Genomic DNA, 26247 nt, shown 5'->3' with positions numbered 1-26247 from the left:
GCCTTTGACACAGTGCCCCACAACAGCCCTCTCTCCAAACTGGAGTGATGGATTTGACAGGTGGACTGTTGGGTGGATTAGGAATTACCTGGATGGCCCCATCCACAGGGTCATGGCCAAAGGCTCAGAGTCCTGCTGGCCATCAGTGGTGTCCTCATGGCTCCATACTGGGACCAGTGGGATCTGATCCCTTCCCCAGTGACACAGAGGGCTCGGGGGCACCCTCAGCAGCTTTCAGGTGACCCCAAGCTGAGGCTGCAGGGACACACCTGAAGGATGGGACCATCCAGAGGGACCTGGACAGGCTGGAGCAGTGGCCCTTGGGAATCTCCTGAGGTTTAACAAGGCCAAGAGCCGGTGCTTGGACTGGGGCATCCCTGGGATCAACCCAGGCTGGGGATGAGCAGATGGAGCAGCCCTGGGAGAAGGGCTTGGGGGTGTTGGTGGGGGAGAGGTTGGACCTGGCCCAGCCCAGACCCCTCCTTGCCCTGGGCTGATCCCCCAGCGTGGGCAGCAGGGCAGGGGGGGATTGTGCCCCTCTGACCCCTCAGGTGAGACCCCCCTGCAGAGCTGCTCCAGCCCTGGGGAACAGCCCAGCAAGGACATGGAGCTGCTGGAGAGAGTCCAGAGGAGGCCCCAAGAGGATCCCAGGGCTGGAGCAGCTCTGCTGGGAGGAAAGGCTGGGAGAGCTGGGATTGTTCAGCCTGGAGAGGAGAAGCTTTGGGGTGACCTGATTGTGGCCTTGCAGGACCTGAAGGAGCTCCAGGAAAGATGGAGAGAGACTATTTCCAAGGGCCTGGAGGGACAGGACAAGGGGAATGGATTTAAATTGAAAGAGAATAGGTTCAGATTAGACATTAAGAAGAAATTTTTTCCTGTGAGGGTGGTGGGACACTGGCCCAGATTGCCCAGGGAAGTCGCCCCACCCCGGAAGTGTTAAAGTCCAGGCTTGATGGGGCTTGGAACGACCTGGGATAGTGGAAGGTGTCCCTGCCTGTGGCCAGGGGATTGGAACTGGATGAGCTTTAAGGTCCCTTCCAACCCAAACCACTCCATGATTCCCCCTTGTCCTGTCCCTCCAGCCCTTGGAAATAGTCTCTCTCCATCCTTCTTGTCTGTTCACTTCAGGCCCTGCAAGGCCACAGTCAGGTCACCCCAAAGCTTCTCCTCTCCAGGCTGAACAATCCCAGCTCTCCCAGCCTTTCCTCCCAGCAGAGCTGCTCCAGCCCTGGGATCCTCTTGGGGCCTCCTCTGGACTCTCTCCAGCAGCTCCACGTGCTGTTCCCCAGGGCTGGAGCAGCTCTGCAGGGGGGGTCTCACCTGAGGGGGCAGAGGGTTTGGATGTATCTCCACCCACACTCTGCAGGGCAGTGCATTCCTCCAGGAGGCTGCAGACATGCTTTTAAACTCCCCAAGCTGCACATGGAAGGTAAGCAAGAATTCCCATTTTCCAGACAAATGACCAAGTGGTGTCTCACTGCACAGAACGTGCCTGGCCCACCCTCCCCTGCTGAGCTTTGACCCAGGGCTGAGCCCGGTGCTGCTGCTGGGCTGGGAATTCCAAGTGTGTTCACTGAGCAAGCGCCTCCTAAGGCCTAACAAATTCCGGGAAACAGCCTCTGCTCCCCCAGTCCCAAAGCTCTAAGGCACAGCAGGCTGGAACAGCTGCTGGGACTGGACTGGAGCTACTGCAAACCTGCAGTCCCTGCTGGAGCATTTGCTTCCAATGGGCAGGAACAAATTCCAGTGCCTGTGGAGACCTGACCGTGGCTGCAGCAACCGCTGATGGGGAAGGGACAGAGGCAGACTGAGGTGTCCAGCACCTTTAGTTCTGTACCTCATTTCCCCCTGGGTTTAAGCTGTGTTGGGTTCTTGCCCCCTCTGGGGACCCAGGGCCTTGTTTTCAGGAGAAAGGTACTTCTTTAAAGGCAACTTGTTGGGATTTCTGTGAAAGATGAGCTGTACATTGGAGCCTGTTTGCATGTTCCCTTCAGTGATTGTATTTATACAGGTCAGGGCAGCAACACGGACTCTCCCATTAGAGCCTGTGATCCCAAAGCTTGTTATTCCCAGTGAACACTGCAAAATCCTTCAAGAACTGTTGGTAATTGCAATACTGTAAATGAAAGTGACTTGTCGTTCCAGAAACAGGTACATTTTTATGGAATAAAATGCAGAATAAAGCTCAGCAAACAACAAGTTGAAAGGAAAAAGAGAGGCTGAGACCAATCCTTTTAAAATCCCTTATTGTAAACATCTGTAACTCCAGGCCCCTGGGAAACCAGCCCCTCCAAACTCATGGAAAAGGCAGAGAAAGCCCAAAGGAAGTGTGGCTTGGGTTAAGCTTCCTGTTGTACAACCTGTGCAAAGGTAAAGGTCTCACTGGTGCTGCCTCACATGGGGCAGGGATGTGGGAGGCACAGGGTGCTGGAATCTGCTCTGCCTAAAAACCCCTCACTGATCCCCAACTTCCTGAACATCCCACAGAACATGCTCCTGGTACTTTTGGGAATATTAATAAAGACACAGAAGTGCAGCTTTTGTTTCAGGAAGTGCTGTGAATGCAGTGAGGAAGGATCAGATGTGCAGCCCACAGCTGGATAACCAGGTTATCCAAGGGGACAGCAACTGGCTCAGGGGTGGGGCAGAGGGTGACAGTGACTGGGGTGACACCAGGCTGACACCATCACCAGTGGGGTCTGCAGGGCTCCATCCTCAACATCTCCATTAACAACCTGGACACGGGACTGGAAGGGTTTGTGGATGACACTGAACTGGGAGGAGCTGGTGACTCCCTGGAAGGCAGGGAGGCCCTGCAGAGACACCTGGACAGATCAGAGGGCTGGGAACCACCAACCAGGGGAAGTTCAACAAGGGGAAGGGACGGAATGTGCCCCTGGGATGGGGCAATGCTGGCTGTGTGTGTGGAGAGCAGCTGTGGAAGGGCCCTGGGGGTCCTGGTGGGTGCCAGCTGGCCAGGAGTCAGCAGTGCCCTGGCAGCCAGGAGGGACATCCATGTCCTGGGGGCATCAGGGAGGGGATTGTCCCGCTCTGCTCTGCCCTGGGGCAGCCTCACCTCAACATTGGGGCAGTTTGGGGGGACACAATGGTAGGAAGTTTTAAAGCTCTTAGAGAGTGTCCAAACAAGGTACATGAGGATGGGGAAGAGTCTGGAGGAGCAGCTGAGGGCACTTGGCTGGTGCAGCTGGAGCAGAGGAGCCCCAGGGCAGAGCTCAGTGGGGGCTGCAGCTCCTCCCGAGGGGCAGCTCCGACCTCTGGGAGCAGGGACAGGACCCAGGGAAGGGCTGGAGCTGGGACAGGGCAGGCTCAGGGTGGATCTCAGGACAAGGTTCTTCCCTCCCAGAGGGTGGTGGGCACTGACCAGGCTCCCCAGGGCAGTGGGCACGGCCCCAAGGCTGCCAGAGCTCCAGGAGGGTTTGGACAACGCTCTGAGGGACAGGGGGGAGTGTTGGGGTGTCCTGGGCTTGGACTGGATGATCCTTGGGGGTCCCTCCCAGCTCAGGATATTCCATGATTCTAGAAATGACCTTTTCTACAAAGATAATTCATTAGGTTCAGATAATCTCTCTAGATTGAGATAATCTCTCTTGTCCAACCCTCTTTGAGATATGGACATTGGGAACATTTACCACAGGGGGAGTTTATGAACTTCCAAGTTAACAGGTCTCATTTATCACCATGTGACCTCACCTCATTCTTCCACAAAAGAACAAAAAATAAAAGACACTACCAAAACCCCCAATTTCAGCCTAAAGTGCTGCTTGTACAGCATGAATTAAAACACTTGAAAATGTTCAAGGTGCACAAGCCACTGAGCATAAAAGGAAAATAAAGAGCAATTCCAAACCTCTGCCAACAGAATCTCTGATATTATCAGTTTTCTGTGCTGCCTCCTAAAAAAATACCCCTCTGGAGCTGTACTCACCCAGCACACTGCACCACCCGGGTGGCAACTCCAAAAAATAGGAAATGCAATAATTACAGCCTTCAGCACCTCACTGACTCTCCAGAGTAAGAGATTTTACAGCAAGGACCAGTCCCATGAGAGGGGACTCTCAGATGTGACTTTTTGGCACAATAAATCCACCAATTTATTGAAGTTCTGACACTGACACATAAAAATTTCTTAACCTTTGGAAGATTGCAGTGTATCCACACTTTAAAAGTTTATTCTAAAACAAGTCATCTGACATCATCACAGATCTGAATCTTAATAAATGGCTTTTAGAAATAATCCAAAACCAATTCAAACCAGGAACTGCTTCTATCAGCACCAGCTTTGTTACTAAGAACTGCTCAGAGACCCTGAAGTAGGTGTAGAGAAAATAAAACAGTTTATGTAAATATAGATGGAAATCATATTTAAATATAACAACATTTTGTGTGTTTCAGCATCGAAAAGAAAAACACCTTTCTCCCACATCAAGTAACGCAACTTTCACATAACAACCACTTTAGTTTTTAAATGATGCATTTCTACGGCTGTAAATCAGAGCAGACACATAAAGCATTTCAGAAGCTCGCAACAAACATCCAACCTGCCGGAGGAGCAGCACCAAGAGGGGCTTTTCCTTCTCTATCACCGGATTCTATTTGAGGAACCACCACGACGATTTTGCCAGCGGCGGTTCCCTTACCTGGGTTGCTCTGCAGCTCCGTCCCGAGGGCTCCCGAGAGCACTTCCTCGATCTTCTGCACCATCTGATCGCCAGCACAGCTCCCGGCAGCTCCGGAGGCGTCGGAAGGCTGGGCTGGCTCTGCCGGGGCCGTGTCCCCGTTGGGCTGGGCTTCCACATTCCCACTGCCGGGAGAAACGGCAGCTCAGTACGGGCCATTTGGAGCCGCTTTTTGGTCACTCGCACACATGTATTACGCCCAGCCCCTCAAAGCAGTGCTCCAGCCTCCCGGAGAAGCTCTGCCTTTGGATTAACTCTCCCTGATCCACCCCGGGCACGCTGCGAGTGCACAAGGATGGCGAAAACCACGTCTGGAATGTGCCACATCCCCCGAGCTCGCACGGCCTTGCAGGGCCTCCCTCCACCACACAAATACCCACATCTCGCTCTCCTCCAGCTTTTCCTCGCTCTTCCCAAGCTTTTCCTTGTTTCACGCGATAAACCCGGCGAGCTGAGCCGCAAGTGGGACAAACGGCACGGGCGGCCGTCCCGCCGTGAGGGCAGCACTGGACCCGTGCGGACCCGGCTGTGCGGGTCCCCTCACCGTCCCTCCTCCTCCTCGGGCCGTGCCTCCCTCACGGCGCCCGCTCGGCCGCGGCCCCCCCGGCCCCGCCATGTTGCCGCCGACACGGCCCTCAGGCCGCGGCCGGCCCCCCACCGCCCCGCGCCCTTCCCCGGCGCCCCTCGCCGCCCCGTTACCCGCCGTACTGCTGCTGCTGCTCGCCCTGGATCTCCCGGAATTTGCTGACCACAAAGGACCGAAGGATCTCCTCGATATTGGTCGCCATGACACCCCCCCTTCCTTCCTGCCCGGACGCGAGGCCTCCAGCATCCCACAGTGCACCGCGCCCGCGGGCGCGCGCTGACGTCCCCGCTGTAAGCCGCCTCGCAATTGGCTGCGCTCGCTGTAAGCGCTCTCGCCATTGGGCGATGCGGCGCGGGGCCGCGGGCGGCCGCTCTAGCGCGGCGCGGGGGCCATAGAGCGGCGGCGGGTTCCGGCGGGGGGGGAAGAAGGTCTCGTGTCCCCTCAGCCGCCGCCGCCATGTTGTGGCGCTCCCGCCGCCACCCCCCCCCCCGCGCTGCGCGCCCGCCGCCCTCGGCAGAGCCGCGGCAGAGCCGCACCGAGCGCGTCCCCGCGCCCCGCTTAAACCAGTCAACCGCACTCCCCAGCGCTCCGCGCCCGCCCCGCACAGACCCTTCCCCGCGCACACACACACGGCCCCCCCGCCGCCGCCGCCGCTCGCGGCCCCTCTCGCGCCCCGTACGGCGCGGCCGAGCCCCCGCGGCCCCGCGGCGGGCACCGAAAGGCGCCGCGGTGGCCGCCGCTCGCCGGTGCCGAGTCCCGCACACCCCCCGCCCGTCCCGTCCCGTCCCCTCGCGGCGGCCGCTACTCACCCGGCCTGGGCCATGGCGGGCTGAGGCGCGGCGGCGGCGGCGGGCGCGGGCGGCAGCGATGCCATCGGTGCCCATGGAGCGGGGCCGAGCCCCGCGTGTGCTCCGGGCGGGCGGCGGCGCTCAGGGGGCCGTGCCCGCACGCGGGCGGTGCTGCCGCCGCTGCTGCTGCATCACCGCGGGGCCCTCAGCCCCGGCTCCATGCGAGAGGCGCCCGCCCGCCCGCTCCCTCCCCCTCGGCCCGGCGGTGACACGCACATGTGCTCCGGGGGCTGGCGCCGGGGCCGCGAAAATTAAAGGAACAAAGGGGGAAAACCGGAGGGGGGGGGGGGGGAATAAAGTGCGCCTTTTGCCCGCTTGCGAAGACAGGGCTTCTCTGGAGGTGCTGGAACGCGGCGAAATGAGTTTGTCCGGAGAACAACCACCCTGAGGACCCCTCAGTGCTGCCTTGAAATAGTTCTTAGTTATATCCGTGTATAAACGGCCTGTAAAAGTGAATAATCCTGCGGGTAGAAGACTCTTCCCACACACGGTTTCTGGAGTAGGAACTTAGGGGGCTTAGTTGACCTGAAATAAATGTAAAATACCACAAAACCTGCTCTGGTGACTGGCATCCCTGCCCATGGTGATCACTACATGAGCTTTAAGGTCCCTTCTAACTCAAACCATCCTGATATAACTCTTTAATTGCTGCTGGGGTCTTTATTTCCAACATCAGCCTCCAATAATTTTTAATAATCACTTTCAAGACCCTTTAATTGCTGCTGGGGTCTCTATCTCCAACGTCAGCCTCCAATATTGTTTGATAATCACTTTCAAGGCCCTTTAAAAGCAGCATAATTCTTCACCGTGTTCTGCTGCTCTGCCTTAATATTGACTTTGGAAAAATAATGGATCAGAGACTTGGATCAATTTGTTTACTTTTATGTCACACGTGGTTTATTACATTTAAAATAGAAACCAGTTATGTTAAGAAGTCCTTTTGCCTGTTCATGCCATGCCAACACTGATATATTTTAGATTTACTGGGAGAATATTGTATGTAATTTTTAGTATTAATGAACTAAAGACTGGAAGTGTTTCACTTGAACAATTTCAGACATATTTAGATTCCTCTGATGCAAATGGCCTATACATGCAAATGATCTATTCAAGGACAATCATGAAGATGGCAAAAAAAGGCCAGAGAAGGATCTTAGTGTGTACTGCATGTTTCCTTCTGACTCATAAAAATGAACATAAGATGCTAACTCCAAAAAGTCCCTCCTCATACACATGAGGATCCATAGCCCCACAGGAAAATAACTGTTCTTGCTCTCCTGCATCTGCCTGCTCAATAAACTCCCTTTATTTAAACACTTTTCAGTGTCAGGTGGTTTTCACATTAATTAAATATTTTACTTTCATCTTGTCAGGACCAATTTGTTGCTGTTAATGTTCAATTTGTAGCATTATGGGGCTTCACTAAGAGCAGTCATCAATCCTACTTAGAGCCTTTATTCATGTGACTGTTCCCTTTGAAACAAGAGTCTGAGGTGTGCTCAAATATGCAAAAATATTTAATAAACCTTATTTAATAATATATGAAGAACAGGGAGGTTTTCACCTTATAGCTCTTGAAGGGAGTAGAACTATGGATCAAATCTGCTTTCATTAACAGTATTGTTGCACAATTGTAACGCTAAATTGGACTAAACGTTGCCCAACACTTTTTGGGTTCATTAAGCAGAAAGTTCAGTGTCGGACAGACTAAGGAGTTGCTCCTATGGGGTATTTAAAGGGATACAGAGACAAAACCCGTCTTTGCACAGCCCTCCCAGAGCATCACCCCCTGAGGCGACTGAGCCCCTGAGGCGACTCTGCTGATGGGGAAAATGAACCCAGCACCCTGCAGGCCCATGAGGGTTACCGGCCCATGAGGGTCACCGGCCCGTGTCCCCTCGCCTCAGCGGAGCAGCCGCTCAGCCGTGAGCAGTTTTTGCGGCACAGGCAGCCGGGCTGTCCCGGTCCCGGCCCTCCCTCGCTCCTCCCCGGCGCCGCGGCGCTCGCTGGGTGCTGTAGTTCCCGGCGGGCGGGCCATGGCTCCCCGTTCCTGAATGCTCTCGGAGCGCAGTAAGTGATGCCGCCGCGCCGGGGCCGCGGCTCCCTCGGGGGCTGTGGGTGCCGCTGCCCTTCGCCCTCCCCGGGCCGCGCTGGGGGCGAGCGGGGCCGGCGGGGCCGGGGGAGCCCGCGCCGGGACAGGGAGGGCGGGACGGCCCTCACGGCGTGGCCATCGCGGCATGGCCCTCATGGTATCCCCTCACGGCATCCCCTCACGGCATGGCCTTCACGGCATGGCCCTGCCGGTATCCCCTCACGGCATGGCCCTCACGGCATCCCCCTCACGGCATGGCCCTCACGGCATCCCCCTCACGGCATCCCCCTCACGGCATCCCCTCATGGCATGGCCCTCCCGGCATGGCCCTCATGGCATCCCCTTCACGGCATCCCCCTCACAGCATGGCCCTCACGGCATCCCCTCATGGCATCCCCGCACCCATGGATCAATCATCTATCTGTCTATCTATCCATCTATCTATCTGTCTATCTATGAATAAGTCGTTATATGCAAATGTATGCCGCTATATGTGTGTGTATACATATATATGTAGCCGTTTGTATGTGTGTATATATAGGTGGGTCTGCATTAATGGCAGTGAAGGGGCGTGTGGACACGCAGTTCCTAACGCCTTATTAATCCATATATGTATACATATATACATGAATAAGCCATTGTATGCATATACATGATGTTGTATGTAAATATATATCCATTATATGTATATATGTGTATGTTATATATACACAGAGCATGTGTCTGCACTGATGGCAGTGGAGGGTCATGTTGAGATGTGATCCATAACAGCTTATTTGTGTGTATATATATATATGTGTGTGTATACACACTTCATACATATGAACGTGTATATATGAATATATATGAATATGTATATATTTATATATATGTATAGGTGAATAAGCTATTGTATGCCTTCATGTGCCATTATATGTGTATATATACGCACATATATTTAATACACATGCACACACATATATATTTATATACATAAATTTGTATGCATAAATCTGTATACACAAACTATCTATTTCCACCCATAGACAGTGGAGGGGCATTTGGAGATGTGGTCCCTAACAGCTTATTCATACAAATGTGTATATATATGTATATATGTATACAAACTCTGTGTCTCTTCAGGATTACTACTGGGAGCTCAACATGCAGCATTTTTAGTTCTACTGCACTTTTAAGTAGTTAAAATGCACATGGCTTTTTTTTCCTTCTCTGCTCTGTTTGGCTTTGAAAAAGTGGTGAAATATTTGCTTCAAGTAAATACTAAACTTCGAACCCCTCCTTTTGAACTTTGACTCAGTTGGGCTCTTTTTCTGCTGTTTGCAAAGTTGGGGGCTTTACCAACTTGAACATTGGCCCTCTCTTTGGTTAAATTTTTAATTTATGCAGTAGATAATTGGGATTAATGAGCGGAATTAATACTTTCTTCACTGTTCTGTGTGTGTAACTGGAATGGTAACACAGAAAGGGCATTTCAAGGGCATTTCTCCCCCTCGCTGTGGTGGAAAACACTGAGCACTTCCAGCATCCTACGTCCTTTGAAGTGTCAAATTTAGTACTTTGGGGGTGGTTGTAAAACTTTATGATCCTATTTATTTTTAGCAGCAAAACTTGAGGGAATGTTTTGCCTCGGAAAATGCCCAATCCAGCTGTTTGGAGGATCACACCTGGAACAAGATGATCTTTAAGGTCCTTTCCAACCCAAACCAATTCCATGGTTCTGTATGGCCAGGCGAGAGCCAGGAGTTTGTCCTGAATAAAACACGTGAGCAAAAGGAGCTGATTTAAACCCAAAGCTCTAATTCAAAATCAGAATTGCCACCAGGTTCTGGAGGCCTCTGAGCTACTTCAGCAGCTCCTCACGGCACTGGAGTTCTCAAAGGCCGTGTTTTCCTTCAGGATGAGCCTTGGCCTAACCTTACAGTTCCCCGTGGGATTGTGGCTGTTTTGCAGGTGTAGTTGCCGTGGCTGTTGTTGTCCCTGCACACTTGGCACAGGGAGTTCCCTCTGGAAACTGAGCCATGGGGGAGAAAACCACGGAGAGACGTGGAGCTCTGACCCTCCCCGGCCCCTGATTCCCGGATTTCTCCCTGTGATCGGGAACAGGCTGGGGCGGGAGTTGGGAATGGGAAGGTAAATCTGCAGCAGTCCTGGCCACGGGATGTGTTGTGGTCCATGAATTCACTCCATGAATCCCGCTGATCCCAGGGAGCAGAGCACGGCTGGCTTTGCTCTTCTCCCCCTCCCTGGCTGCCCTCTGCTGCTGCTTCCCTTGTCCTGCCTGGGATCCTGCATCCCTCAGGGAGTCAGCTCAGCTCACTAGGGTGGAACAGCAGGATTCCCTTTATATATCCATACGTATATATTTGCTTTGCTGGGTTGGCTACTGCTGTGGTGTCAGCTTTCCGGCATCACATTGCTGATCCAAGTGACCCCTGGCACACGCAGCAGGGAGAGGGAGGGAGAGCCTGGAGGTGGAGAAGTTGGTGGGACCAATGGGAAGCTGCTCCAGCCAAGGGCAGCACGAGCCACTTGTGAAACCGCAGTGGCTGAACCTTGTGCAGTCCCGAGCCTGAACGGGCTCCAGCCCCTGGCACAGATTCCCTGAGGAGCTCCCCCCGTGTGTGCCCAGCTCTGGGGGTGCTGGGAATGTGCAGGGGGCTCCGAAGGAGTGACTCAGCCCGTGGGTTAATTCAGAGAGCAGGAGATCTGGGAGCAGCCCGTGGGGTTTGGGACCACACGCCCCGGCTGTGGGCGAGCTTGGGACCCAAGGAAAGCATGGCAGGATCCTGGGAGGGAGTGGAATTTGGGAGGAAGAAGTTCTGGTTCTTTTCCAGTCCCTTCTTTTGATTTCTTTTAGCCCATGAGAGGTCTGTGAAAAAACCCACATAAACAGCTCTGGCTTCTTGGGAGTAGAAACACAGCACAGGATGGGGTGGGAATTGCGCAGCCTTCCCTGTTTGGGGCTTTTCCTGTCCCCTGTGAGAATTCATTTCTTTCTTTCCCTGCCTGACTCCAAGGGGAGGAGTGAACCTTGTCCTTTAGTCCCAAGCCAGGTGATAAGAGCTCCTCTCCAGGGGCTGGGGGTCGTGGGTTTGAACCTTCACGGTGACACTGGGCTTAGGTTCCTGTGTTCAGATCACTGCTGGGCCATTTTTCAGCCTGTGCTCTAAGAAGGGTGGAATTCATAGAATCCCAGACTGGTTTGGGTTGGAAGGGACCTCTAAGCTCATCCCGTTCCATGGGCAGGGACACCTTCCACTAGACCAGTTGCTCAGAGCCCTGTCCAGCCTGGCCTTGAATTAAGACACTGGGCAAGAACCGTGTCCTTGGTCTGAAGAAACTTGAATGCTGCATCAGGTTTCCTGATTCCCAGTGTTGGGAAGTGAGGATATCAAGGAGCACAGAGAAAACCAACAGCACTGGAGCTTAATTAAAAAAAAAATCACTGTCTGAAGCAGTGAGGTGCCACCAGTGGGACCCTTTGTGTTTGTGCTGGAGTGCAGAGATCTGATTCTAGTTGCACCTTTCACTGCTGTAATTAGGGTAATTAATAAGGCACTGCCTTATTAAAATACTCCACCCAGTCGAGATAAACTAATTAGGTAACTTGCACCACACTTGTGAAGCTGCCCCTTGGGAATAAGCGCTTCAGGAGTTCATGTTTCCTTCCAGAGTTCTCTCCATAACTGCAGCCAGGGAGCTGGGTTTAACAGCCTTGGGCACAGGCCAGTTTGGGAATGTTGGTGGCTCCTGTCCCTGCTGTTCACAGGGAAGGGGCAGCTCCTGAGTGCCCTCATCCCAGTGCTCCCTGTGTTTGAGACCTCTCCGTGGCTCCTGGAGGAGTCAGGCTGGTGAAAAGCCTTCAGGACTGTTGGGATTTCCTTCCTCACTGGATTTTCTCTGCCCCACAGGCCCTGCTGGAGTGGAAGAGTTACCTGGATTGTCGGTGACCCCACCTGCCCTGGAGGATAAAGGTCTCTGGGCTGCTGCTCCTCCCTGCAGACTTTCTCCTGGCAACCTCTGGGATAAGCTCTGGGAATCACCTTGTCTTCACTCTGTCCTTGCCTCCTCCCCTCTTGGATCCTTGGAGTGATTAGTTTCTTCTTCCCTGTTCTCCCTTCATAGACGGACCTACTAACAGCCCCTTTCCTGAAATGTCACTGCTCTTTATTTTGAGACATCTTTTAAACAAACATTCCTTCCTCCTTTACCAAAGCAGACGATGGCTGCCAAAGGTAATTGCACTCCATGGTTTGGAACCTTTAAGGAATTGCTCCCAAAAATCCTGCCTGTGTGATAGTCCTCATGGTAGTAAATATCTACCTTGTCTTTCTACCTTGGCTTTAGGTCTCTTGATAGCAAATTTTTGACTCCTGGATTAGGGACAGAAATAAAAAGAAATGTTGCCTCTTGGAATTTTCACTTTTAAAGCCAGACCCTGCTGGGCAGCAGAGGGGCCTCCACAGCATCCTGCTGTGTCAGTGTGGAAAAGAAGCTGCCACTGCTAAATCCAAGCCTCCCAAACTGGGATTGCCAGCAGAAGTTCTTCTCAAGCCACACTCCTAAATAAAAGTTGCTGGGATACCGTAGTGGGATGCACCAATAACATGGAGCCTCGAAACAAACGTCTGAAACTTACTTTTCACTCACATTTTATTCTGAAGTGATTAAATATTATTTGGGCATAGGAGGCATGGCTTGTTCTATTTCCTTGCTCCCATATCAAACTTTGTGTATTATTAATGTGTTTTCAGCTGACAGTGTTATTAGAATATGTCACTTCAGGGCAGGTTGCCCACAGAAACTGTGGCTGCTCCATGCCTGGAAGTGTCCAATTCCAGGTTGGACGGGGCTTGGAGCAACCTGGGCTGGTGGAAGGTGTCCCTGCCCATGGCAGGGGGTGGCACTGGAGGGACTTTAAGGTCTCTCCCAACCCAAACCATTCCGTGATAATTTGCATCATACACCTTTTTCTCTCATGCTGTTCATGTACACAGGTCATTTTTATTTACAGCAATAATGCAGAGCCTCGTTTTTAGATAAAAAGAGACTGTTCACAAACTGGGTGGTGAATAGTTTTAACTGCAGAAAAGTAGCTGGGATGGGACAGAATTTATTTTGTTTTGAAACAAGAGGATGTGCAGCTTCTGCTCTGCAAAGCTTTTGCTTCTTGCTCCTCCACCATTTGTAGGCAGGTTTGTGTCCCCTGTTCCCAGCTGGAATGCCTGCAGTTCCATTGGCTGCTGGAGTGGGAGCAGTGGGGCGGGAATGTTGGGCCAGGGCAGCACATTTTAACCAGGGGCTGCTGCTCCCTGTTCCCTCTGAGCTCCTGGGTCCTGCTCTGCTCAGCCTGCAGCACGGAGCACACAGTAAGTCTGGGCTCGCCCTGCCTTCCAATCTCTCAGTTTGAAAGTTTGAAATCTCAATTTTTTTTTGTTTCATTTAAAAGTTTAAAAGTTAAAAGTTCTAATTTTTTTTCCCACATAATTATGTTTATAATTCAACTTATTATTGATAAAAATTTGCCATAAATATTACTATTTAATGGCAGCTGTCTCTGGACTCCACTGACAACATGTTTAGTTTAACTTCAGTGGAGGAAACAGCTGATTAATGTTCTTTAATATTCCTATCACTGTCTTTAATTCATCCCTTTGCTGTATCCCTTATTCTTTTATCTTCAATTTTTTCTTGATTTGTAATATAAAAGAGATTAAGCATAATATCCCAAAATATCTACACCATAACTGATCATTTTTAGCCCAGGGTAGTTTTTTTTTAATTGCAAGTCATCCTGGAGTTCTGTAGCTAAAACATTTCTCAATGTTGCAACGTGTATATTTTGTCCAACACTTGATTAGAAACCTGTTGGTCTCCCCCAGCATGAAACTATTGTTGAATTTTATCTCTGGTATGATAGTGATATGTGATACATGATATGATAGTGATGTGATATATGATATAATAGTGATGTGATATGATATATGATATAATAGTGATATGATATTATAGTGATATTATATGATAGTGAAGGACTCAGTGTTAATGTTCTGTATCTTACCCTTCTCTTCATGTTTATTTTGGCTTTATTCTGACTGGGTATTTTCCCTAATCCAGATATTTTGCCTTATCAGAGCAGCTTTATCCAAGTCAAGCTGTAGCAGCTGACGTGACATCCCTGTCTTATCTGAAAATCTGCTTTGGATAGTTTGTGCTTTTCCCTTAGAAATGTGTTGGGGTTTGTTGGGTTTTTTTGCCTTTTCTGAGGTGCATTTTGTGTGTCCTGCTCTCCTGTGTCTGAGCTCACCTTGGAGCCCTGGCCAGGAGGGCAGGTCGGTGCCCTGGGTGAGGGGAGGCTCCGGGGGTGTGTGACGTGCTGGGATTACATCAGGGGCACGGCGTGTTCCTGGTGTCCAAACCTCTGCTCTGGGCTCTGTTCCTCCTCCTGGGAGCAGCTCCTACAGCCTCTGCTCTGGAGCCAGGCTGGGAGAGCTGGGGGGGTTCACCTGGAGAAGAGAAGGATCCAGGGAGACCTGAGAGCCCCTTCCAGAGCTTAAAGGGGCTCCAGGAGAGCTGGAGAGGGACTGGGGACAAGGGATGGAAGGACAGGACAAGGGGGAATGGCATCAAACTGACAGAAGGTAGGATTAGATGGGATATTGGGAAGGAATTCCTGGCTGGGAGGCTGGGGAGGCCCTGGCCCAGGTTGCCCAGAGAAGCTGTGGCTGCCCCTGGATCCCTGGAAGTGTCCAAGGCCAGGTTGGACGGGGCTTGGAGCAACCTGGGCTGGTGGAAGGTGTCCCTGCCCATGGCACTGGATGATCTTTAATGTCCCTCCCAACCCAAACCAGGCTGTAACTCCATGATTCTAACTCCAAATGAGGACACATGTAATTAGTTTATAAATCATGTCCTTTCTTCCTTTCTCTTTCTTTCCTATTTTTGAATTCCCGCGGGTTTTCCTGGTGTGAGTGGCCCCTCCTGGCAGTAAATGTGTGGAGAGCACACCCAGCAGTCAGTGTGTGTGAGGGAGCTCACACAGCTCCCAGGGCAGCTCTGAGCACAGGGGGTGCTGCTGCTGTGGGCCCAGGGGTGAGCCCTGTGTGCACAGGGAGGCACTGGGGAGGGCAGAACCCACTTCAGTGTTGGGACCATTTTGTTTCCCAGCTGCTAAAAAGGTTTCGACAGCTTCAAATTGTCATAAAATCGCAGCCTTTGCTCATGGCCCCACATCCACAGGCCAGGAGAGTGTTAAAGTGCTTTGGTAACACCCACTGGAGTGGGAGAGACCTTGTCAGAGTGAGCCCCTTTATTAATGACACCTCTGTTCCCTGGTGTTTACCTCATGGTTGTTCTCTCCTAAAGAAAGCCAGAGCTGGAAGTTATTTCCTTGTCTCGTTGCTTGGAGCTTTTCCTTCCCAGGAAGTGTCCAGAGCTCTTCTAGACATTCCCTCTAAAATCCCTGGAGTGGTCCCACTGAGCTCCAAACTCTGCAGTGCTGTGTTCATGCAGAGAGACTGTGTCCAGACAGGCTTTGCCCTTTGCACACTTGGATTCTCCAGGAATTGTTGCCCAGAGAGGTTGTGGACTCTCCATCCCTGGAAGTGTCCAAGGCCAGGTTGGAGCAACCTGGGCTGGTGGAAGGTGTCCCTGCCCAGGGCAGGGGGTGGCACTGGATGGGCTTTGAGGTCTCTCCCAACCCAAACCATTGTGGGATTCTCTAGGCTGCAAATCCCAGCCTGGTCATTCATCAGGGTTCTTCCTTTATCCCAGACACCTGATAACCAGGAGCAGTTTCCACTGTCCCTAAACCCCAGGATGGGTTTCCTCAGGGGTTCCTGCTGTGCTCTGGGCTGGTTCAGTCTCTGATATTCCGTGTGTGTCTCATCTGATGAAGTTCTCCAGCACTTCCTGGGCTGTGAAGCTCTTCCTTTGCTCCCTCCCCCAGCTGACTGTGGCTCTTTTCCCTGTGTCCTGCTCTCCTGCAGATCCATGGCTGAGCGGGTGCTGGTCATCGGCAGTGGGGGCAGAGAACACGCCCTGGCCTGGAAGTTGGCCCAGTCCCCGCACGTCAAACATGTGTTTGTGGCTCCAGGGAATGCAGGAACGGCCGACAATGGAAAAATCTCCAATTCAGGTAAAACCAGGAAAAATATTCCATTTTTAAATTCCATAACTCAACCAGTAAGTTCTTGTAGTCCCCGAGCTGAAGTCACTGCTGGGAATGTGAAATTGTTATTATTATTATCATTATTATTACTAGTTACTATTTTTGAAGGGTTTGGGCCTGTGAAGTAGATTTTAGATGCAGTTACAAAGACAAAAAATGTCTGAGCCAAGCCTCGTGTAACTTGTGTAATTCATTTTATAAGATCTCAGCTGTGATATCGAATTCTTTAGGTTTGGGGTTGGAGGATTCAGCCAAAGCTGCTCCTCTGGGAATCCAGCCCAGGACAGTTGCTTGGTTCCCATTAAATTCACTCCTGTGCTCTCAGCAGTGTGTTGAAGCCCTGTGATCCCACAGCCTGTGACAGGAATACTCTGTCACCATGAAAACAAATTAATTCCTTTGTCTTGGGGACCTTAAGAAATTCAGGTTATTTTCAGGTATTTCTGTCTGTGTACTGACTGCCTGTTTTGAGCTCTTGGCTAAACACATTAAGCTCTGAGTGGCTGTAATTGAAATCTTTCATAGTTATTAAGTTGGAGAAATCAACCCTAAGATGTTTCAAATTGAGCATCCAAAATTAGGGGCTGCATTCCAAAAAAAACCTTGGAGGAATTACTCAGATTCCTGTGTCCTTTACATAACAAATCCCAAATCAGGGGCTTTAAACAACCTGAGACTTCAGTTTCCACTTCAGAACATGTGGTGAGGTGTGGAATTCAGGTTAACACAGGATGCAAGTGAGCATGGATCACACACATCCATTGCTGCATTCCTGGTTTTCTGGGAGCAGCTTTTTGGGCAGTTATCTCCTGTGGAAAATGAGTCCTGTCAGGTTCTTGTCCAGCAGGTGACTGTGGTATGGAATTCCATTGGAATGCTTCGTTATAGGCTTTGTAAAGAACTTTGTCCTCAATTTCTCTGTCTAATTCCAGTATCATAAGTAGTTCTTTGCTCTGTTTGGCCTTTGAGGGGAGGGCCCAAGGAAGAGCCTGACAAGACCAGAAAGTCAAACAAAAACCTTTCCCCTGGTGCTAAATGGAGCCGGTGCCAGTGTGCCTGGCCTGTGGAATGGCAATTCCAGCATTTTTTTGCAAGCTGTGTCATTTTAAAAGCTCTGTGCTCCTCTCTCACCTTGTTATTCCATAAAAAACATTGCACCAAGAGTGGAAGGTGGTGGAGCTCGAGCCAGGCCCACGAAATCCCCCGTGGGTAATAAAATCCTTTAATCCTGGACTATGAGACCACCTGTACTTTGGGAGGGAAATTCAGCCAGCCAGGAAGAATCTAGAATTTGAGGATTTTAAGGAACAATTTGTCTCACCTGCTCAGGAATTCCAGTGCTGTCACTGGATTTTAGCTCGGGGGGGGAAAATGGGCAACAGTTTCCCAGAAGCACATGAGCCCTGTTAGCTGGTGTGGGCAGCAGTGGCTGGGAAACTCCTGCCCTGGGGGCCGGGCATTTTTTGGGATAATCAGCACTTTGCTCTGAAAGTTCTTCCTCCCTTTGTGGTTCCTGAAATTGCCTTTAATTAGCATTGCAACTCTGGGTCCTGGGTGATTAATGAAATGTAAAAAAAGTGAGCTTAAAATTATAAATAAGCTTAAATCTTTAAAACCTAGCCAGTATCCAGGTCAAAAATAAAAGTTGTCATGATTAATCTGAGCCTGAAATCGTTTCTGATAATAGAGGGATTTAGGTTGACTAAATATAGGTTTATATTTGATTTAGATTGAATTATCAGGGCAGTTTTGGTGCCAGAAGCATCTAGAATGGCTTGGTGGATGCAGAGATAGAAATATGTGTGTCTGTGAATGGACTCCACCATCCTGACACCTCCTTCTGTCACATTTTACCTCCCAGGGGGACTTGTGGTCTTATCTCTAAGCTGGAGCTTTGCAAACCTTGGTCCAGGGTCCTTCTGTCTGGTTGCAGAGAAGGTTCAGCTGTTGTTTTAAGCTACAAAAATGCCCCCTTTCACTCAGCATCCTGAGGAAAAACACCATGATTTGTCCCTTCCTGGGTGTTGGAAGGACATTTCCACATCCTGGAAATCTTGGGCCCCATTCACTCTTCGTGTCAGGGGTAGATCAGACCTGCAGCAAGATAGTTGGGGGTGAATTCCAGGCTCTTCCTTTCCCTGCTTGGAGAGGGACCTTGGACAAAGGATGGAGGGACAGGACACAGGGAATGGCTTCAAACTGCCAGAGGGTAGGAATAGATGGGATATTGGGAAGGAATTCCTGGCTGGGAGGGTGGGGAGGCCCTGGCCCAGGTTGCCCAGAGAAGCTGTGGCTGCCCCTGGATCCCTGGAAGTGTCCAAGGCCAGGTTGGACGGGGCTTGGAGCAACCTGGGCTGGTGGAAGGTGTCCCTGCCCATGGCAGGGGTGGCACTGGATGGGCTTTGAGGTCCCTTCCAACCCAACCCAGTGTGGGATTCCATGTTTGTGTGGATTCATCCATCCAGGATGGCGGAAGCACAGTGGGCACTGACTGTCCTCTCCTCTCCTCTCTCTCTCATCACCTCCCAGGAACTGGCCAGGGGAGCCCATCAGCTCCTGCTGTGTTTGCCAGTCTGCTGGCCAGGGAAAGGAGGAGAGGAAATGGCCTTAAATTGCCCCAGGGAAGGTTCAGATCAGAGATTAGAGACAAATTTTCCCTGCAGGAGTGGTCAGGCCTTGGAATAAGTGTCCCAGGGAGGTGGTGGAGTCCCTGTCTCCGGGAGTGTCCCAGAGGTGTCTGGATGTGGCCCTTGGGGACATGGATTCAGGGTGACTGTGGTGGTGCTGGGGTGGGACTGGGTGATCCTGGAGGGCTCTGCCAGCCTGGATGACTGTGGGATTCTGTGCCCCCTTTGCCAACGTGGTGCCCTGTTGTGTTGTCTCCTCCCAGCCCCAGCAGCCAATCCACACTGGGCTCACCCTCCTTTGGCTCTCAGGGTTCCTCCTCTCAGACCTTGGCTTTGTTTATCTGAGATAAATCAGGGGGATTGCGGGGCCTTTGCGTAACGTTTTTATCAGGAGCCTTGTCATTGTTGTCTTTGGGGCAGCCTCTCCTTCTGTTTGCACAGTTTGGGGCAGTCCAAGTGTCGTCACATGGAATGTTTGTTTGTGGAAAGGTGATGGTTGTAGCCACCTGAGCCCACATCCCCTTGGCCACAATGACAGCACTGCTCCTCCTTAATTAAGTTCAGCTTAATGTACCAAAAAAATGTTGTGATTCCCCTTGGTCTCAGTGAGGTGGGTTTAGTGCAGCACTACAAAAAGAAGGAAAAAAAGAAAATAGATGAGTTGGAATTCCACCACCAGCCACTTGCTTTATTCCCCACACCCTACTGGCACGAACATCCTAAGATCATAGAATCATGGAGTGGTTTGGGATGGAAGGGACCTCAAAGCCCATCCAATGCCACCCCCTGCCATGGGCAGGGACACCTTCCACCAGCCCAGGTTGCTCCAAGCCCCGTCCAACCTGGTCTTACATCTGTAAAGCTTCATGGTGACTCTACAGAGGGAGGAGACTGGCTGAAAAAAAGATGATATTCTGGTTAAAGTCAGTGCTGACCAACACTTCTGATGGGATCTCACCCCCCTTTGTGTCTCCACCAGCTGTTCCAGTCAGTGATCACGCTGCCCTCGCCCAGTTCTGCAGAGATCAAGACATCAGGCTGGTGGTGGTTGGTCCAGAGGTCCCTCTTGCTGCTGGTAAGAGAAACAAGCAAAAAATCACAGCCTTGAGCTTTTAGGAAGAAAGGGAAATTTTAGTCCTCGTCTGTCATCACTCAGCACTGTCCGAGTGTCTCCAGTGGGAATGGAAACAGATCCTCTGGGACACCTTCCCTGAAACTCGGGGTTGTGCTGAGGTGAAAATGAATTTCTGAAGGGTATTGTGTTAGTAATAAAAGCAGGTTTGGTTTTCCTGTGGAGTTTTCATGTTTTGAGATAATTATCGTTTGAGTCTTGGTGAAAAAAAATAAATATAAATGCACTGGTAATTTTTCTGTTTAAACCTTTTACCTGTGCAATCATTGGCACCTTCACAAAAGCCTAATGTTGGCTTTTGAACTAAAAGATCCAATAAACCAAAGGGGGATTGTCACCTCTTCCCAAATCCTGGGAGCCTCAGGAGTCACAGGCTCCTGATTCCAGGGAGGAATGCACCCAGGGCCCAGCTGGGAAAACAGGCACTGCAGAGATGTGTGTGACTTATTATTCCTGACATCCTTGTTCCCAGGAGTCAGTGCTCCTGTGCTCTTGGCCGCAAATCATCTGGAGGTTCACACCATGGTTTGTGTTGTGTTTGCAGGGGTTGTGGATGACCTGACAGCAGCTGGGATCAGGTGTTTTGGCCCCACAGCAAAGGCAGCTCAGCTGGAGTCCAGCAAGAGCTTTTCCAAGGCCTTCTTTGACCGCCATGGCATCCCAACAGCGAGGTGGAAAGCCTTCACTGACCCCCAGGCAGCCTGCAGCTTTATCAACAGGTACAGCTCTGGCCATTGGAGGCATGTTTTTATTTGCTGGATATCCAAACCCACTCAAATGATTGCTGATGTATCGATACCTTTGCCATGGAACATCTGGAAAGGTTTTAAAGGATCACCTCCCACTGTCAAAGTGCAGCAGGTGATAGAAATGGTTCTTACTTACTGCTCCAAAGTGAAATTACAGTTCAGTGTTCAGTTTACAGGAGAATGTAGGACAGGTTTTATTTCTTTTCAAACTCCTGCTGTGGAGACCCAGCGAGCAGCCTGAGAACCATCTGTTCTGGTTCTTGGCCTCTTCTCCAGGAATATATTTGGAGACTTACTCAGCAACTGATGGTCTCCTCATCAGGGTACAACCCCAGATGATACAGGAGTGAATTATTGCATGGAAAGCAGGAATGAACACTCATGGAATTCAGTGGTGGGGCAAAGAAGCACAAACCCTTTGCAGGCAGAGCAGGAGGAGCCTGGTTTGATTTGTGTGTTACTCAGTAAGGTTGCTGTGAAAACACAGAAGTGTTCTGACCTTTTGATCTCTCAACTCTTGAAATGCTGAAATTGTCTTTGCAAAGGTTGTTTAGTGTTGAATGTCTGTCCTGTGCCTCTGCAGTGCAAACTTCCCTGCTCTGGTGGTGAAAGCCAGTGGCCTGGCAGCTGGCAAAGGAGTCATCGTGGCCTCAACCAAGGCAGAGGCCTGCAAAGCTGTCACTGAAATCATGCAGGTGAGCAGGGATGTCACACACTCACCTGGGTACACAAACCAGGCTGGGAACCCTCTCAGAGCCTCAAAGATGTTCCTTATTTCTGTGTGGCAGGAGCTTGGCTGTAAGACATCAAACCTTCCACCCATTATTTGGACAGCTATGAAGCTCTGTTATATTTATTGCTGGAGACATACTTCCTGTAGGCTCAAATAAAACCATTCTTCATGAAAACCCACCCTGATTTCACTTATTTGTACATGCATTTCCTTTTTTTATTATACCATCTAAGGCTGCTGCAGCCAAGCAGGAACAGGAGCTCTGGCATTGAGGAGGATCTTTACAAGCACCATTAGCTTTAGGACTCATCACACAGCACTTGAATGTACAGTAAAATTCTAGTGGAATTATTCCAAGTGAAGTGTACAGTGAGGTAGGATATTCTACAAATATATTTGGAGCATCAAAATTAGAATTGAGGCAAAATTGAGTGATTTTATCAGACCAGTGAGGAGCACAGAGCTGAGGCTGCCAGGTCAGGCCCTCAGCTGGTGTCAGCAGAGGAGCAATCTAAAATTCCCTGGAGCTCTGCTGATCCACAGGAAGATGGGATCTGACAGACCTGTATTTCAACATGGGCTCTGCAGTCCCATTTTGGGGGGTGAATGGTTATTGGACAATAAATGTCTTAACATGTGCCCCCATGTCGTGTACAAAAAAACTGTGTTAGGGAGTCTTACAGACCCCAAAATTACCTTGTCAGTGTGGGCTGGTTGTTCTTAATTTCTTAATTACCCAGAACATGCAGTCAGTGTTCAGACATTGCCCTGGGATATGAAAATCTCTCCCTTCCCATGTATTGTATAAAACTGCACTTTCCTGTCAAGTAGAACTTCAGGTGGGAGACTCAACAGTCGTTTCTGTTGGTCTCAGTGACATGGGGGCAAAATTCAGCTTGTGGAATTGCTCAGGAATCATAAATATCCCCTGCCCTTTAGAAATACTCAGTAAGAAAACCTGCATTTATTTAAGAATAATCAGAAAAGAGGAACAAGGAATTTCCCACTGCTGGGGGGAGAAGGGATTCAGAGTCTCAAACCTGTGCTGCGTTTTTATTGCTGTATTAAAAGTATTTATTTCTTGTTCCATTTTCAGTAGTTTCAAACAAGTGAAACAGAAGTAAAGAGATTTTGTTTTCCTGTAGGATAAGAGTTTTGGCACAGCTGGGGAAACCGTTGTTGTTGAAGAGCTTCTTGAAGGAGAGGAGATTTCTGTAAGTGCATCTCACTGTAACACCTTGATTCCACCTGCTCTGAACTACCTGGGACACACTGTAGGACTAACTCCACCTGCAAAGGGGAGAAATTTATTCTTTAGTAAATAAAAAAAATCATTGTTTCAGTTAAAACCAGTTACCTGGTATAAATAAAGTGGTATTAATTAAAGACAGCTGCGCTAAGAACCAAACTCCCTCTGGTCTGTCAAAATAAATCACATTAAATAAGAATAACTCAAACAGCTGTTGCCACATGGAAAAAAATCAATCCTTGTTTTGACAGTGTTGATTTACTCTGCAGAGGTAGAGGGAACTTTTCCTTCATTTTAAGCTGATTCAGCCCCTTCATTTAAAAACTAGAACTTGGAATACCCAGCAGACTTACTTAATACAACACAACAAAACAAAATCCAGTGTGTGGTTGGGTTTTTTCCGTGCTGACTGACAACAGTGAAGAAAATGTACTGCTTTCCTTGCCCAGCAAGATAATTCACCTCCCACAAATCATGTATTTTTTAATATATTCATATTTTAGCTTTTTTTTCTTTTTGATTAGCAGAATCCTTGCTTGATTTACCAATTTTATAATTAGCATTATAAAATGGGTTTCAGTGCTGTTCACATTAGCCCAGGCAGTGAACAACATTACCCAGCTTCAGTGAGCAACATCAGCCAGTCGCAGAAGCTGCCAGCAGGCTTGTAATTATGAAGATATTGAGGAGAAAAGCAACTGTTATATAAATAATTTATAAATAATTCACAAGCAAATAGCTTTCTCAGTGAGGAAAAGGAAGTCTTGGAAGCAATGGAATGCCTTCCTTCCGGGGCAGGGGGAGGGAGGGGAGGGAAGAAGTAATTTCCACCGGGCTGTATTTTAATTTTTTAATTTCTTTTAAACTTTTGAGTGTTTCTTTTCAGTGCAGCCACTGGTGGTGTAGTTTTTACCTGTTTTATTAAAGGTGATTTCTGGAGGAAGGTCGTACGAAACGGGGGGAATTTAGAATCCCATCGTTTGGTTGGCGAGGGGGGCAGAGTTTCTGCTCCTCAGTGTCCCTCTGCAGATCAGCTGCAGTCACACTGTGTCCCCCTCAGCTGTAGCCAAGGGCTGGAATTTTAACTGTGTCCCCCTCAGCTGTAGCCACAGGTTGGAATTTTAACCCTTCCCATGTTTCCCAGTGCTTGTGTTTCACCGACGGCGTCACCGTTGCTCCGATGCCGCCGGCCCAGGATCACAAGAGGTTGAAGGATGGGGATGAGGGCCCCAACACAGGAGGGATGGGAGCTTATTGCCCAGCTCCTCAGGTAAAAATGGGATGGTGGGGAAGGGAAAAAGGGATGGGGGAGGAGATGTTTCACTACAACTATTGAAAGCACGTGGGAATGTTTAGCTCCACCAGGATGAACGGGAGGGAATGGGCTCCTATGGATGGAAAGAGCTGCCTAAAACAGACAAGGCCAAGTCAAATCCATCACTTATTAAATTTCCCTGTAGAGGAGGATATTTCTACCGAGTTCCTTTGAATTTTAAAGGTGGAAGTGGTGTTTCTCCAGCCTGGGTTTTGAAGTGTTTTGAAGTGTTTTGTTAGAACCAAGTGCTTCAAAGCCACACTTTTACCCTGTGCCAGACAAAGCTGAGGATGAATTTCTGCTGTGCCTTGAGGCAGTTTGGTGCCTGTTTGACAAGGAACTTCTGTCTGCAAAAATAGAGGGAAAAGAATTATTAATTTTCCATTGGATGAAATGTCTTGGAGTGAGCAGGGGACCATCCAAGCGTTCTGCTCAGGTCTTAAAAACACCAAATCGTGCCCTCCCTTTTCACAAACTCTGTTTTCTTGTCCTGTTTTATTAGATTTCTAAAGATTTGCTGCAGCAAATCAGAGATACTGTGCTTCAGAAGACTGTTGATGGCATGAGGAAAGAAGGTGTCCCCTATTTGGGTATGTACAGAAGTCTGGGATTTTTAATCATAAGGAGAAAGACCTTCTATTTTGCTTTTTCCTCTTTGTAGGCCTAACTCAGCCTGGAAGTTAAGGGAGATAGCTTTGATTTATTTGGCAGCTGGGTTTGGTGTCTCTGGCTTGATTCAGAGTCCATGGAAATCAATTGATGTCATTTCATGAATGGGGGATAATTGTCAAGTGAGGAAGAACAGCCAGGAACAGCAAAACTGTGACCACAACTGTTTCTGCCTGATTTATTGTTCCATTTCTCAAGTTCAGTGAGCACAGGGGGACATCTTTCTAAACCCTGTTATCAACAGACTCAAAACAAATGAGCTGGGCAGTTGCTGGGGGAGTTTTTCACACCATTTTCTGTCGTAGGTGTGCTTTATGCTGGATTAATGCTCACCAAAGATGGGCCTAAAGTTCTGGAGTTTAACTGCAGATTTGGTGACCCAGAGTGTCAGGTGAGTTATTCTGGGGGTAGATACAGTTTGGCATTAGGGGAGAAAAATCTGTGACCATCTACCACTGTTGTTAACCAACTTTTGGGTGAATAATTAGCTAATTGCACCAAGACTTAAAATATTTGGGTTACTTATTCGGGGCAGAAGATCTGTTCGGAAATTGGTCCATTCCAGAGAAGATTTCATCAGGCTGGACTCAAATCTGGGCTTCCCAGGGGCCAGCTGGAGTGGAATTCAGCACTTCCCTGTCTTTTCTGGAATGGAGTTGGGTTTTTTTTTTAATTTATTAAAGAAGCCAACACTTCTTTTCCCCACTCCCAGTTCAAAAGTGGAAAAAACTCTCTTAATTTCTGTTCTCCAGGATAAATAGGGTTCTTTTCCCCTCCAGATATAACAGTTCTCTTGTTTTACCCATAGAAATTACCTTCAAGGAAGGGTATTTCTAAGGGTACCCAGATTACAGGCACTATGTGTGAAATACTTAATGTTATTTTTACAGCTGCATTAGTGTCTTTTGAAAGGCCAGGGAAGCAAACAGAGCAATGCTTGGTTTGACTCTCTGCTCTGTGTTTCTGCAGGTAATTCTGCCCCTGCTGAAGAGTGATTTGTACGAGGTCATGCAGGCAGTTGTCAACAAGAGGCTCTCCAGCTCCCTGCCCGTGTGGCTGGAGGGCAGTGCTGCTGTGACCGTGGTCATGGCCAGCCAGGGCTACCCGGGGGCATATCCCAAGGGCTTGGAAATCACAGGTGAGTGCAGCAGGAGAAACCACAGAGGGCTCCTTCCTCTCCTCTTCTCCCTCTTGCTGGGTGAAGGTGAATCCCTGGAGCTGAGATTCATCCAAACCGGGGTTGTGGGGCAGCAAGAACCAGCTGAATTTTCACCCCTCTCGGTTTGTTCTGTTGTATTTTCAATTCTCCATGTTCATTTAACATTGGCACGGTGTTATTTAACATTATTTAACATTTAACATTGGCACGGTGTTACTTAA

The 26247-nt window shown here is 49.6% G+C and overlaps 2 protein-coding genes across 4 annotated transcripts in view; one reads left to right on the top strand and one right to left on the bottom strand.

Annotated features, from left to right (window-relative positions):
• SON (SON DNA binding protein) overlaps positions 1-6271 on the bottom strand; it is a 36415-nt gene extending 30144 nt beyond the window's left edge. The window contains exons 1-2 of one of the 3 annotated variants that reach the window (XM_027701816.1): positions 6093-6271; positions 4659-4822 (exon numbers count right to left, since the gene is read on the bottom strand). In XM_027701816.1, coding sequence (XP_027557617.1) covers positions 4659-4822; positions 6093-6157 — 229 coding nt within the window. In that variant the 5' untranslated portion in view covers positions 6158-6271. Of the gene's footprint in view, positions 1-4658; positions 4823-5396; positions 5552-6092 lie in introns of those variants that run through there. The other 2 variants (XM_027701818.1, XM_027701815.1) reach the window with 2 other exon arrangements.
• A 7208-nt stretch (positions 6272-13479) lies between these two features.
• Positions 13480-26247, top strand: part of GART (phosphoribosylglycinamide formyltransferase, phosphoribosylglycinamide synthetase, phosphoribosylaminoimidazole synthetase) — a 30037-nt gene continuing 17269 nt past the window's right edge. The window contains exons 1-10 of the mRNA XM_027701819.1: positions 13480-13592; positions 16212-16360; positions 20000-20095; positions 20697-20871; positions 21485-21596; positions 22780-22848; positions 24028-24153; positions 24701-24788; positions 25173-25258; positions 25837-26005. Of these exons, the coding sequence (XP_027557620.1) occupies positions 16216-16360; positions 20000-20095; positions 20697-20871; positions 21485-21596; positions 22780-22848; positions 24028-24153; positions 24701-24788; positions 25173-25258; positions 25837-26005 (1066 nt within the window). The 5' untranslated portion in view covers positions 13480-13592; positions 16212-16215. The remainder of the gene's footprint in view (positions 13593-16211; positions 16361-19999; positions 20096-20696; positions 20872-21484; positions 21597-22779; positions 22849-24027; positions 24154-24700; positions 24789-25172; positions 25259-25836; positions 26006-26247) is intronic.

This window comes from Neopelma chrysocephalum, unplaced genomic scaffold (genome assembly GCF_003984885.1).
Source record: "Neopelma chrysocephalum unplaced genomic scaffold, ASM398488v2 Primary Assembly neopelma1_168, whole genome shotgun sequence".
In the NCBI taxonomy this organism is placed as follows: Eukaryota; Metazoa; Chordata; class Aves; order Passeriformes; family Pipridae; genus Neopelma; species Neopelma chrysocephalum.
Note: the sequence above shows the minus strand (reverse complement) of the source record. Positions and strands in the feature narration are given on the sequence as shown.